The sequence below is a fragment of the Mustela erminea genome, chromosome 6 (genome assembly GCF_009829155.1).
Source record: "Mustela erminea isolate mMusErm1 chromosome 6, mMusErm1.Pri, whole genome shotgun sequence".
Taxonomy (NCBI): domain Eukaryota; kingdom Metazoa; phylum Chordata; class Mammalia; order Carnivora; family Mustelidae; genus Mustela; species Mustela erminea.
Genome location: NC_045619.1, coordinates 89981812 through 89997414, shown reverse-complemented (window position 1 = coordinate 89997414; position 15603 = coordinate 89981812). Strand labels below are relative to the sequence as shown.

The window sequence follows — 15603 nt, the reverse complement described above, 5'->3', positions numbered from 1 at the left end:
CTTGTACCGCTAGGATAAATGAGGCAGAAGAGAGAATTATGATAGAGAAAACCAAATGATGGAGAATAAAGAAGCTGAGAAGAAGAGAGATAAACAACTACTGGACCATGAGAGGAGAATTCGAGAGATAAGTGATACAATAAGATGAAACAATACTAGAATAATTCAGATCCCGGAAGAAGAAGAGAGAGAGAGTAGCAGAAGGTATATTGGAACAAATTACAGCAGATAATTTCCCTAATTTGGCAAAGGGAACAAGCATCAAAATCCAGGAGATGCAGAGAACACCCCTCAAAATCAATAAAAATAGGTCAACACCCCATCATCTAATAGTAAAACTTACAAGTCTCAGTGACAAAGAGAAAATTCTGAAAGGAGCTCGGGACAAGAGTTCTGTAGCATACAATGGTAGAAATATCAAATTGGCAGCAGACCTATTCAGAGAGACCTGGCAAGCCAGATAGGACTGGTACGATATATTCAGAGCAGTAAATGAGAAAAATATTCAGCCAAGAATACTATATCCAGCTAGGCTATCATTGTAAATAGAAGAGAAAAAAGGTTTCCAGGACAAACAAAAACTAGAAGAATTTGCAAACACCAAACCAGCCCTACAGGAAATATTGAAAGGGGTCCTCTAAGCGAAGACAGAGCCTGAAAGTAACAGACCAGAAAGGAACAGAGAAAATATACAGTAGCAGTGAAATTACAGGCAGTACAATTTCACTAAAATCACTTCTTTCAATAGTTACCCTGAATGTAAATGGGGTTAATGTCCCCATCAAAAGACACAAGATAGCTTTCCCTCTCTCACAATACCTTGCACTCTTCTTTTCCAACCCAGTCCCAGCAGAATGGCTCCTGTGAAAAAGGGTAAGAAGGGTAAGAAGGGCTGTTCTGCCGTCGATGATGTAGTGACCAGAGAATACACAATCAACATTCATAAGTGCATCCATGGAGTGGTTTTCAAGAAACATGCCCCTCAGTCACTCAAAGAGATCCAGAAATTTTCCATGAAGGAGATGGGAACTCCAAATGTGAAACTGACATGAGGGCTCAACAAAGCTGTCTGGGTCAAAGGAATAAGGAACATTCCATTCCACATCCATGTGTGGTTGTCCAGAAACCATAATGAAGATGAAGATTCTCCAAACAAGCTCTACACACTGGTCACCTATGTACCAGTCACCACTTTCAAAAATCTACCGACAGTTAACATAGATGAAAACTAATTGCTGATTGTCAAATAAAGGTATAAAACTGCAAACAATAAAAAAATAGACACAGGATATCAGAATAGATTTGATATGCTGTCTGCAAAAAAACTCACTTTAGACCCAAAGACACCTCCAGATTTAAACTGAGGGGGTGAAGAAAAATTAACCATGCTAATGGACATCCAAAGAAAGCTGGGGTGGCAAGCCTTATATCAGATCAATTAGATTTTTAAGCCAAAAACTATGGTAAGAGATAAGAAAGGACATGATATCATAATTAAAGGGTCTGTCCTACAAGAAGATCTAAAAATTTTAAGTATCTATCCCTCGAACATGGGAGTAGCCAATTATATAAACCAATTAAGAACAAAATCGAAGAAAATATCAAAATAATACAATAATAGTAGGAAACTTTACCACCCCCACTCACTGAAATAGACAGATCATCTAAGCAAAAGATTGACAAGGGAATAAAGGCTTTAAATGACACATTGCACCAGATGGACATCATAGATATATTCAGAACATTCCATCTCAAAGCAACAGAATACACATTCTTCTCTAGTGCACATGGAACATTCCCCAGAATACATCATGTCTTGAGTCACAAATCAGGTCTCAATTGGTACCAAAAGACTAGGATCATTCCATGCATATTTTCAGACCAAAATTCTCCTAACCTAGAAGTCAATCACAAGAGGAAAGATGGAAAGAACAAATACATGGAGGCTAAAGAGCTTACTAAAGAATGAATGGGTGAGCCAGGAAATTAAAGAAGAACTTTAAAACTTTATGGAAACAAATGCAAATGAAAACACAACTGTTCAAAATCTTTGGGACACAGTGTAGGCAGTCCTGAGAGAAAAGTATATAGCAATACAAGCCTTACTCAAGAAACAAGAAAGGCCTCAAGTATACAACCTAACTCTACACCTAAAGCAGCTGGAGACAGAACAGCAAAGAAAACCTAAACCCAGCAGAAGAAGAGAAATAATAAAGATCAGAACAGAAGTCAATGAAATAGAAACCAAAAGAACACTAGAACCAATCAATGAAAGTGGGAGCTGGTCCTTTGAAAGAATTAGTAAGAGTAACAAACCCCTGACCAGATTTATCAAAAAGAAATGAGAAAGGACCGAAATAAATAAAATCATGAATGAAAGAGGAGAGATCACAACCAACACCATAGAAATAGAATTATAAGAACATATTATAGCAACTCCACACCAGCAAATTTGACAGTCAGGAAGAAATGGATGCATTCCTAGAGACATAGAAACTATCAAAACTGAACCACAAGGAAATAGGAAACCTGGAGAGAACAGATTCATAACCAGTAAGGGGATTGAAGCAGTCATCAAAAATCTCCCAACAATCAAGAGCCCAGGGCCAGATGGCTTCCCAGTGGAATTCTACCAAACATTCAAAGAAAAATTAATACATATTCACCTAAACTGTTCCAAAAAATAGAAATAGAAGGAAAACTTTCAAACTCATTTTATTAGGACAGCATTACGGAGATTCCAAAACCAGGAAAAGACCCAATCAAAAACAAGAATTATAGACCAAGATCCTTGATGAACATGAATGCAAAAATTCTCACCAAAATACTAGCCAATAAGATCCAGCAGTACATTAAAAGGATTACTCACCACTATCAAGTGGGATTTATTCAAGGGCTGCAAGGTTGGCTCAACATTCACAAATGAATCAATGTGATACAATACATTAATAAAAGAAAGAACAAGAACCATATAATACTCTCAATAGATGCTAGAAAACCATTTGGCAAAGTACAGCATCCTTTCTTGATCAAAACTATTCAAAGTTTAGGCATAGAGGGTATATACCTCAATATCATCAAAGCCATCTATGAAAAACCCACAGCAAATATCATTCTTAATGGAGAAAAACTGAGAGCTTTTCCCCTAAGGTCAGAAACACAGCAAGGCTGTCCACTATCTCCACTGCTACTCAACATAGTACTAGAAGACCTAGCCTCAGCAAGCAGACAACAAAAAGAAATAAAAGGCATCCGAATCAGCAAGGAAGAAATCAAACTATCACTCTTTGCAGATGATATGATACTTTCTGTGGAAAACCCAAAATACTGCACTCCAAAACTGCTAGAACTCATATAGGAATTCAGTAAAGTGTCAGGATATAAAATCAATGCACAGAAATCAGTTGCATTTCTATACAGCAACAGTAAGACAGAAGAAAGAGAAATTATGGAGTTGATCCCATTTACAACCATTTACAGTTGCACCCAAAACCATGAGATACCTAGAATAAACCTAACCAAAGAGGCAAAGAATCTGCACTAACAAAACTATAAAGTACTAATGAAAGAAATGGAGGAAGACACAAAGAAATGGAAAAACATCTCATGTTCATGAATTAGAAGAAAAAATATTGTGAAAAAGTCATGCTACCTAAAGCAATCTACACATTTAATACAATCCCTATCAAAATACCATCTTTTGTTTTTCAAATAAATGGAACAAATAATCCTAAAATTTATGTAGAACTAGAAAAGACGCTGAATAGCCAGATATAGGTTGAAAAAGAAAACCAAAGTTGGTGGCATCGCGATGCCAGACTTCAAGCTCTATTATAAAGCTGTCATCATCAAGACAGTATGGTACTGGCACAAAAACAGACACACAGATCAATGGAACAGAATAGAGAGCCCAGAAATAGACCCCCAACTTTATGGTCAACTAAACTTAAACAAAGCAGAAAATAATGTCCAGTGGAAAAAAGACAGTCTCTTCAGCAAATGGTGTTGGAAAAATTGGACAGCCACATGAAGAATGAAATTGGACCATTACCTTACACTACACACAAAAATAGACCCAAAATAGATGAAGGACCTCAATATGAGAAAGGAATCCATCAAAATCCTTGAGCAGAACACAAGCAACAATCTCTTCAACCTCAGCCACAGCAACTTCTTCCTAAAAACATCACCAAAGACAAGGGAAACAAGGGCAAAAATGAACCATTTGGACTTCTTTAAGATCAAAATCTTTTGCACCACAAACGGTCAACAAAACCAAAAGACAGTTGACACAATGGAAGAAGATATTTGCAAATGACATATCAGGTAAAGGGCTAGTATCCAAAATCTATAAAGAACTTGTCAAACTCAACACCCAAAGAACAAATAATCCAATCAAGAAATGGACAGAAGACATGAACAGACATTTTTGCAAAGGAGACATCCAGATGGCCTCAGACACACACACACACAAAAAGTGTTCTTTATCACTCGGCATTGGGGAAATACAAATAAAACCACAATGATGTACCACCTCACACCAGTCAGAATGGCTAAAATTAACAAGTCAGGAAATGACAGATGCTGGCGAGGATGCCGAGAAAGGGGAACCCTCCTACGCTGTTGTTGGGATTGCAACTGGTGCAGCCAATCTGGAAAACAGCATGGAGTTTCCTCAAAAAGTTGAAGATAGAGCTACCCCACAACCCAGCAATCTCACTACTGGGTGTTGACCCTAAAGATACAAATGTAGTGATTCAAGGGGGCACATGCACCCAAATCTTTCTAGCAACAAAGTCCACAATAGCCAAACTATGGAAAGAACCTAGATGTCCATCAACAGATGAATGGATAAAGAAGATGTGGTATATATACATGATAGAATACGATGCAGCCATCCAAAAAATGAAATCTTTCCATTTGCAAAGACGTGGATGGAACTAGAGGGTATTTTGCTAAGCGAAATAAGTCAATCAGAAAAAGACAATTATCATATGATCTCTCTGATACCAGGAATTTGAGAGGCAGGGCGGGGGTGTTGGGGAGTAGGGAGGAAAAAAATGAAACAAGGTGGGGACTGGGGAGGGAGACAAACCATAAGAGACCTTAATCCCAGGAAACAAATTGAGGGTTGCTGGGAGGTGGGGGTAGGGATAGGGTGACTCGGTTATGGACATTGGGGAGGATGTGTGCTATGTTGAGTGCTGTGAATTGCGTAAGACTGATGATTCACTGATCTGTACCACTGAAGCAAATAATACATTAATTTAAAAAAAGAATGATAGGATGCCTGGATGGCTCAGTTGGTTAAGCGACTGCCTTTGGCTCAGGTCATGATCTTAGAGTTCAGGATCAAGTCCCACATGGGGTTCCCTGCTCGGCATGGAGTCTGCTTCTCCAGCTGATGTCTCTCCTCTCATGCTCTATCTCTCATTCTCATTCTCTCTCACTCTCAAATAAGTAAATAAAATCTTTTAAAAAAATAAAAATAAAAAAAGAATGGTGAATAAAGAAATGGTTAAATAGATAAATGTAAATAAATAGTATTATGTAATGTTATATAAATTTCAAAAATAAGACTAAAATTAAATGAAAGCAACGGAGTAAAAAATGACAGCATTAAAGAGGTCTAATGTCTTGTATTGTTTAGGAAAATGATAAACATTTAGTAATTGCCCCTTGTTAGGTTAAATGAGCCTGTGGAAATTTCTAGGAATAATACTAATACTAATAATCTAATAATAGTAATAATAATAATCTAATAATACTAATACTAATAATCTGTTAAAAATAACCAATTCAAAAGAAAAAGAAAAAGGAAGACACACAGAAACAGGGATTAAAAAATCTGGTCAAAGAAATATATCCAAAAATCAGTGCTATAATAAATTTAATTGCCTAACTAGTATAGTCAAATGGCAAATATTTTCCAACTGAATTTATAAAACAATATATTTATGTCTTATGTCTAAGTTACACATTCAAATATTAGAACAATAAGAGCAAAAATGTTGGAAGTGTCCTAGTGCAACAGTACTGTGGACAATGCATTCTTCGCCCATCTGATTGACAAAATTAAGATTGTTAGCACCCAGTGCTGGTGGTGATAAAAGACAAGGAGATGCACGCATGCCATCAATATGACATATGATACATATTTTTTAAAGAAAACAATTAAGAAACATCTACTAAACACCTACCAAAATGGAAATGCATAGAAGTTTTGATTTAACAATTTTGCTTTTGGGAATGTATTTCATACAGAAAATACAGGCAGTACATAATTATGTGTGCAGAAAGATGTTTATTGTAGCAAAAACATAAACAAAGTGAATATTCAACAATAAAAGAATGGCTAAAGAAGTAGGGAGAATATACTGCATGAGATCTAGCTTCTTACCAAATTTTTCAGTGCACAATACTGAATTGTTAACTATAGGCACTATGCTGTACAGATCTCTAAAACTGACTCATGTTGCATAGCTGTTGCATGACACCTGGGAAACAACTCACCATTTTCTTTTCCCCTAGCCTCTAACCACCACCACCATTTGACTCTATTTCTATAAGCTTAACTATTTTAGATACCTCAGCAAGTGGAATCATAAACTTTTATTCTTCTTATTTTGTTTAGCAAGTGCCTATGGTTTACAACTCATATGGTACACTCCAGATTTTTTGAAGGGTAGATCCTTAAGTATTCTCACCATTCAAACAACCAAGAGGCTCCTGGGTGGCTCAGTTGGTTAAGCGTCTGTCTTCAGCTCAGATCTTAACTAGGGTCCCTGGATCAAGCGAGGCTCCCTGCTCAGTGAGGAATCTGCTTCTCCCTCTTCCCCTCGCCTGCCCTTTTATTCTGCTCTTTCTCTCTGTCTCAAATAAATATATAAAATCTTAAAACGACAACAACCAAACAAGTAAAGCAAAACCAAACCAAAGAGGGGCACCTGGGTGGTTCAGTCTGTTTAAGCAGCTACCTTCCACTCAAGTCATGATCCCAGGGTCTTGGGATTGAGTCCTGTGTGGGACTCCCTGCTCAAACAGAGACCCTGCTTCTCCCTATCCTTCTGCCTGCCTCTGTAATTGTGCTCTCTATATCTCTGTCAAATAAATTTTTTTAAATCTTTAAAAAAAAAATCAAGAAAACAATGGGGCAGGAGCAAACTGTTGGAGGTAATGGGTGTGTTTGCAACCTTGATGACAGCAATGGCTTCACTAGTGTATGCATATTTCCAAATTCATTAAATTGTATATATTAGGGGTGCCTGGGTGGCTCAGTGTGTTAAAAACCTCTGCCTTCGGCTCAGGTCATGATCCCAGGGTCCTGGGATCAAGCCCCACATCTGGCTCTCTGCTCAGCAGGGAGCCTGCATCCCCCTCTCTCTCTGCCTGCCTCTATGGCTACTCGTGATCTCTCTCTCTGTCAAATAAATAAATAAAATCTTTTTTTAATTAAAAAATAAATTGCATATATTAAATATATGCAGTTTCTATATCAATTAGACCTCAATAAAGCTGTTAAAAAAATTAATAAGGGGAAACTCACAAAATTTGCAGAAAGGCAAAAAACCTGACTCAGAAAATGAGTAGAAACTAATTTTGAGCATGCTGCTCAGTATTGGCAACCACACTTGTGTCACCATCAATAATACAGGACAGTGAAATAGTACCACAAGAAAAAGGGAAAAGATTTTCATTCATTAGATCCTATCATCATTACCAATAGTGTTCATTTAAAACTATTAAGTTTTCTTACCATTATTCTTTCAAATTCAAAAGCCCCAGGCAAAAGCATCAAATTATCTAGCTCCTGGTCATATGCCTATGATCTAGCTTCCAGGAACAGAGAGATAAGCTTTTCAATCTTCAGACTTCCATAAAAGGAATGAGGGTACATCCCCACCAATAAATGTACATGGGCAGCTTCCCAAATAGAGCAAGGTGTTTAAATGCTAGGCAACCCAATAATAATAATTTTCTGACAAAATTATTATTATTTAAGCATCACCCAGTTAGAATGTCCTCCAAGAATTGAGAATTAAAATTGTATCATGGCTACATATTGATTTTTTTCCTATCTGGTTTCCATTTCCTCTTTCTCAACAATGCCTGATTTATTTTTGAGGCATTAACAGTTTCCAGTTTGATAGTCTACTGCACTCAATCTAGGCATCCCATCTTCCTTTAGTGAATGGATGGGCCCATAACAAATGAAGGCCAAGAGAAGTCTTCCTCACCAGAATTTGAAGTCAGCAGAGTGACTAAGATAATAACATGATTTCTAACTTGTGACATTCTCTTCCAAAGGGTCCCTGCAATACCACACCTCTATGTCCTGCTTCATTCTCTGCAGTGTGTTTAGTCTTACCCTATTTTAAATCTTCTTCTTCTGCATATCAATTCTGTATGTCACCAATACTCTTACCTTTCTAATAAATAACTTTCTATCTAGGTTATTTAGTTTTTATGACTTGTACCCAAAACTCTAAACAAATAGCCAAAATTGATTTCAGAGTACATGGTTGTAACTGAATCAGGTAAAATTAGCCAAAACTATAAGAAAAAGAAACTCCATTTTATATTGGGAATAGAACCTAGACATTCACACCATTTGTGGCAAAACTGTCCTTTAACTTATGACATTAATTAAATGGTTAAATGGAATCATGTGCCCATGAAAGCAAGAATGTGATAAACCTTATAGTCAGCGTCATGAGATAAAAGTATGGCAAGATTGATCAAAAGACTACAACATAGCGTAAGTACTTCTTTTTTTTTTTTTTTAAATGCGTAAGTACTTCTGATAACATAAAAATTAAGTTTAGATTTTTAAATTCACACCATTAGGGCACCTGGGTGGCTCAGCTGGTTGAGAGGCTGTCTTTGGCTTGGATCATGATCCCGGAGTGCAGAGACGGAGTCCCGCATCAGGTGCCCTGCTCGGCAGGCAGTCTGTGTCTGCCTCTGACTTTCTCCCTCTTGTGCTCTCTCTCTCTCTCTCTCATTCTCTCCCTCATAAATAAATAAATATAATTTAAAAATAAATAAATAATAAATAAATAAATAAATTCACACCCTTATATAGGAAATTTCTGTCACCGTTAAGATAATCTCATATTTTGAGCTGCAAAGATTAAAATAGCAGAAAACTTAAACCCCAGAGTATGATTTTTTGGTTTTGCTGATTACAAAATATCTCAATTCATACCTCTGACATCTCTTACACGAGTAAACTCTGGACATCTGGGTATGTAGATTATTTGCAACAATTTGAATATCCTGATATTTTTGACACCCTACCCCAACCACATTTGCATAGGAAACAAACCCACTCATTTTCCTGATGGAGCTCTTTTCTACCTGCTCTAAGATGCTAGGACTCTTGAGGACATTTCTTGAAAGAAGAAACTAATTCCCTTTACATCCATCCTATTCCTAATTTTCATGAGTGCAGTTACCAGAATCAGAACCCAGCACACTGAGAGAGGAATAGTACTCCAAAGCAGAGGCAGAATTTGTAAAAGACTGGCTTTAAAATTTGACTGTTTTTTGGATACATCCTGGCAAAATGCAAAGTATGTTGAAATGAATGAATTTTGAGGGCTCTTTTAGTGGTGAAATAGATACTGGGTAGAATTTGTACTTACCAGAGATTTTTAAATTAATGCGCTGATTCATGCAAATAGTCTAACAGTTTGCTGGATTGATAAGTACAACCCACAAATTAATAATGGATGTCTTTAAAGAAGTTGGGACAGGGTTGCTGGGGGGAGGGGGCTTGGGAGAAGGGGGGGGTGAGGTTATGGACATTGGGGAGGGTATGTGTTTTGGTGAGTGCTGTGAAGTGTGTAAACCTGGCGATTCACAGACCTGTACCCCTGGGGATAAAAATATATTATATGCTTATAAAAATAAAAAATTAAAAAAAAAGAAGTTGGGACACAAATAACACTGAGAAAACTTAAATTCAATCTCTTTAGGAGACAGTGATGCTGAGAAGGATTAACCATTGATGTTCTGGTCTCATACACCTGGGTTAGATGCCCCTGAGGTATCAGACAATCTTCCCTTCCTCAGTGACAAGAGCAACAACCCTTAGCTTCCAAAACATCTTGATACTTCTCTCTAAGTATGTTGATGTGAGACATTAAAGTTAAATGCTGCTCCCTCCACCACTGAACTTTGTGTAGTAAATATTTCCAATAGCATGGGATTAAACATATTTAGATCCTATTTAGAAATTCTTTGCCAGGGGCGCCTGGGTGGCTCAGTGGGTTAAGCCGCTGCCTTCGGCTCGGGTCATGATCTCAGGGTCCTGGGATTGAGCCCCACATTGGGCTCTCTGCTCAGCGGGGAGCCTCCTTCCCTCTCTCTCTCTCTGCCTGCCTCTCTGTCTATTTGTGATCTCTCTCTGTCAAATAAATAAATAAAATCTTTAAAAAAATATTTTTGCCAATTTCGCACTTTCTAATTTCCTGTAATGCTGACTAAACAACTCACCCTTTCCAGCCTTACAATTGTGGATGTGCAGACAGAACCAAACAAAATTTACATGTCTAATTATTTAGGTTTTGCCTAAGTCATCCAAAGTAAATTTATGTAAGTTGCCACAAAAGCAACCTAAGTACAAGATATTCAGTTGAAGAAACTGATGCCAGTTGTCCTAGTGCCAAACAATGTAAATAAATAGATGATTTTTAAATGTTGGTAAGGGTAAAAGAAACTATTTCAAAACCTAGAAGCCATATTTCATAAAAATGAACAAATAGGAAAATCAGTCTTTGGTTAAAGTTCTTGTTTTCATTTTTTGTTTTTTCACAAAATTGAAATAATTAAGAAATTACTTTGAAACTAATTCCATTTTTCATATGTTCACTTCGAGGATACATTGTTTTTTTCTTTTTTTAATGATTTTATTTATTTATTTGACAGAGATCACAAGTAGGCAGAGAGGCAGGCAGAGAGAGAGGAAGGGAAGCAGGCTCCCCACTGAGCAGATAGCCCAATGTAGGGCTCGAGCCCAGGATCCTGAGATCATGACCCAAGCCAAAGGCAGAGGCTTTAACCCACTGAACCACCCAGGCACCCCATACATTGTTTTTTTCTTATCCCATCTCTTCCCTCTTCCTCTCCCTCACTAGGCTTCACAAGTAAGTAGCTTTGTCCTCACTTAGACCTCTAGAATAATAGCTTACACACATTCAAAATTTTTATTGATTTTATGACCAACATTGCTTTCAGGGGACTGGACAAAATGACATCTGATAATCAACATACGAGAGTAAGTATAACAAACAATCCAATGTCAACTCAACATTACCATATTTTACAATATCTAATCAGTTCAGCTTCTCCAATCACCATAAAAAGGTGAAATCTCATAATAAGAAGTTGAAATTATCTTAAGGAAAAGACATTGAAGCAAGTTCTGGGCGCTTGTCCACAGTGCTTAATGTAATCATTCTAACCTATGTTAGTGAATTTCAAATCAGTGCTTAATTACCATTTACAACTATCAGAGCCAGAGAATGTTAACATCCTGGCAATAGAAAATATTATTATAAATGCCTTCACCAAAGTTCTCCATCATTACACGAAATATTAGGTAACCATCAATAATACATAAAATTTAAAGACAAAATGCAATACATGATGTAATAGGGCAATTAATATACATGCATATCCAAAAACTTGTAATCAAGAAAGATGAATCCTGCAGTACAACACAACAAATAAGTTAATAGTGTTTGAGAAACTGAGTTCACTCTTCAGCCTCTCAAGTTGGTATCAGTATTAAAAGATTTTTCTATGTGGATTTTTGTGTACAATTTTAAAGTCACCCCTAAATAACAACTTGTGATGTCTATGGTGCAGAATGTAATCTTCAAAGTCTCTTGGATGTTGCAGTGTTTCATAAGCAATCCATGCATCATTTTTTTAAAAAAAAGACTTTGTCAACGAAAGTCAACAGAAGGTTGGTAAGACATTGGGATGTTCCAATGGCATCTTGATGGCACAAGTAACAAGAAAGATATACATTATATAAATTAGGCACTACTTTTCGTAGGAGGCCCAGAAAAAAAATTACCAAAGAAAGTGTTTATGGCAATGGAAAGAAAATCATAAAGACCTTACTGAGCACCTTTGGAAGTATTCTGCCTTGGTTTTCAACTTTCCCAGATTCCTTCAAACATTTAAAGTGGTTTCAGTGATGCCACTTGTGAGGTTATACACTGGAATACTTTTATCTGTTAAGGTTACAAAGCAGGAAATATGAATCAACCAGACAAAAACTAAAGCAAAGGAATCTAGGCTGTATTTTTATCCAATATTCTATTGCCTTTTCCCAACAGTTCTTAGTAACCTGCACTTGTTAGATCTACAACAGAGTGATACTCTAACAGTAATGGGAATCCAATGGAAATATATAAAACCTAAACCTAAAAAGGGTATTTTCCAGAATAATAATAATCGAGGACAATGATCACTTTCCCAAGCTGATTTGGATTCCTATTTTGCTCTCAAATAATGTTTTTCTGAAATATCAATTAAATGGTTGCCTCGGAGTACCAAAAATAATGGTAGATCCACAGGTTTAGGGAGGAGGGGATAAATATAACCTTCATATTTTAAAATAATTTTGCAGATCTCTTTCTTATATAATTATTAATCAAATCTCTAACCCTAATGAACGTTAGCCCACAACATGAATGCTTGTGTATTCATCAAAGAAAGCTTTGCTATCTAAACAAAAATTGAAAAAAAAAAAAAAGGGCCTAATCAGATACCCATGTTTTAGGCTTTCACAATGCCAAGTACATGGACAAAACTGGTCACTATATCTTATTTCTTAGGTTTAGCTTTTTTCCACGTTTGATTTTGTTTGGACTTAAGTATTAACTGGCTTCAGTTATTTGAAATATAGTTATATTCTGAAATATCAGAAATTCAGCATTTCAGTTTCCCTGAATTATTACTTAGAGTGCTTGTAAAAATAGTGACCTGTTATGATTTTCTCTAGAACTCGGCTTCCCTTGATACCTGTCAAATCTGTGGGTTGCTGCTGCATTAACCACTCTTCTCTCAATTGACATTTGATGCTTAGCACTAATAACAATTTTATTACTCCTTAACCAAGTTAATAAACACACTCATACATACAAAAAACATAACACATGCATGCACACACTCATTAAAGTTATTGTAAGGCCTTATGATATTTTTAACTGAGAGTCTCAAGCTAATTTCATTTCAATATGATGCTTTCACTAACTGCATATTATCCAAAACATAGAAAGCATGAGTTGTAAAATATCATAAACATCCTAAAATGTTTTCATTGTATAATAGCAAAGTAGAGATGACTGTGTCATTCAAAGAAAATCAAATAAAATGTCTTAATTTATAAAATAATGCAATTTTCACATGTTTCTTCTTTGGCCACTTTAATTCAACAAAGATCACTGGTTATTCTACCTTTCCCTTTCCTCCTCATTATATCCACATGCTCTCTTATCTTTTGCCTGACATGGAAACCAAAGCATAACACTAACATTTATACTAACTACCATTTGCATATAAAGCACTGGGTCACACAGTTTCTAAGTTAATCATTATATCATTATATTCTAAGTTAATTATTATATCAGTTTCTAAGTTAATCATTTCTGCATTTCTATTTTACTTACACAGGGAAGCAAAACTATAAAATTCTATACTTCCCCATTTGCATAACATATTACTGCCTACAGAGTGAAAAATAAATAACCCTTTATAGAAATACAGTAGATTTCCATGGTGTCCAGAATTTTCAGATTTAATATTGCCTTGAGAAAAAGTGAATATGTTATTTGGAGCTTTCTTTACAGGATGTTATTAATGCTGTGGAATAAAACAGTTGAGATGCATTTTTCCTTGAGGGGGTGGGTTTTTTTATGTTTTAAGTAAACCTGAGCTTTAAAATGCCTCAGTCTAGAAGATCAAGGAGACAAAATCAGTTGGTACAAGAAACAGTAGAACAGGTGGAAGAAGATTTAAATCACAACTTTTTTCTTCCATAGGACTTTTTTCATGGCATCTTTAACATCCTTATTTCTTAGAGAGTAGATTAAAGGGTTCAGCATAGGTGTGAACAAAATATAACATACAGAAGCCACTTTACGAAGTTCAGGGTTACTTGGAGGTGTGAGGTAGACAAAGGAGACAGTCCCATAGAGCAAACTTACAACCCCCAGGTGGGAGCTGCAAGTGGAGAAGGCTTTCTTCCTCCCTTCACTGGAGCGGATTTTTAAGACTGCAGACACAATATACATGTAAGATACCACAATAACAACTATTGTGGGCAAAATAATGAGCACAGCCAGACTAAATGACACCATCTTATTCATAAAGATATTGGAACAGGAGATCTTCTCAATTGGGTTGGAATCACAGTAGAAGTGATCAATGACTCGGGAAGCACAGAAAGACATTGAGAAGGTTACACTGATTTGAAGGATGGAACTGACCCAGCCACAGAGATAGGAACCAGCCACCAACTGCATACAGAGGCTTCTTGACATCCGGACAGTGTAGAGGAGTGGGTTGCAGATGGCAATGAAGCGATCATACGCCATGGCTGCCAGGACAAAAGCCTCTGTGACCATGAAGAGTGCATAAAGAAATAGCTGAGCCACACAACCTGCAAAAGATATGGTCTTTTTCTGAGACAGGATGTTGACCATGGCTTTGGGTACAATCACAGTGGAGTAGGAGAGGTCAATGATGGAAAGATTGCCTAGGAAGAAATACATTGGTGTGTTCAGCCGGGGATCAGTCACAATGATGCCAATCATGCTAAGGTTCCCCAAAAGAACCATCCCATAAACAATCAGGAATAGTAGAAAGAGGAGACTGTGGAGCTCTGGACGGACCCTGATGCCTACAAGAATGAAGTCAGTCACTTCTGAATGGTTGTCTCCGCCCTTGTCACCCATGGCAAATTTCTGCTAGAAGTACAATAGAAAGTCAACAGATGAAGTTTCCATTATTTCTCTACCATCACATATAATACTTTACATTTAAAAAAAAACTTATAGTTGACAGAATACTTTCAAGTTAAGTCCCATTAAGTTTACACACATGAGAAAATTCAAGATGAGAGATATTTGATGTGCCTAGGGTAACAAAACTGGTTAAGGCAACACAACTGTTAAAGTTCTAATTAGAATTTAAACTCAAGGTGAAATATTTTGTATTCAAGTTTACTGCGAATTTCAACACAACAAAGTCTGATACGTCCTTATGTCTTTCTATCTTGTCACACAGATGGTTTGCAAGATGTCATTTGTGATTTCAAAGTACTAACGTCTAATTCTTCATACTAAGAAAAAGACACTTCCTTAAATTTCATTTATCATTTTATATTCATTTTTGTAATAATACTTTGCTTCAAAACAGTAAAAATAATAATCTAGCAAAAGAAAGATAAAAGTTCTTTTCAAAATAATATGAACTTTCTACCAAAAAGAGCTCTTACAACAGCAAGTAAGTTACTAAGGCGTTAACGGTCTTATTTGATATCTTTAAAAATAAAAGCAAACTTTAACTTCCAGAAAAAGTCTA

At 36.4% G+C, this 15603-nt stretch overlaps 1 protein-coding gene and 1 pseudogene across 1 annotated transcript; one reads left to right on the top strand and one right to left on the bottom strand.

Annotated features, from left to right (window-relative positions):
• The first annotated feature begins 854 nt into the window (after window positions 1-854).
• On the top strand, window positions 855-1267 carry LOC116592442 (annotated as a pseudogene).
• Window positions 1268-14033: 12766 nt separating this feature from the next.
• Window positions 14034-14975, bottom strand: LOC116592551 (olfactory receptor 9K2-like). Its single transcript, XM_032345714.1, has one exon. It carries the CDS (start codon window positions 14973-14975, stop codon window positions 14034-14036), a length of 942 nt encoding a protein of 313 aa, XP_032201605.1.
• Window positions 14976-15603: the final 628 nt, after the last annotated feature.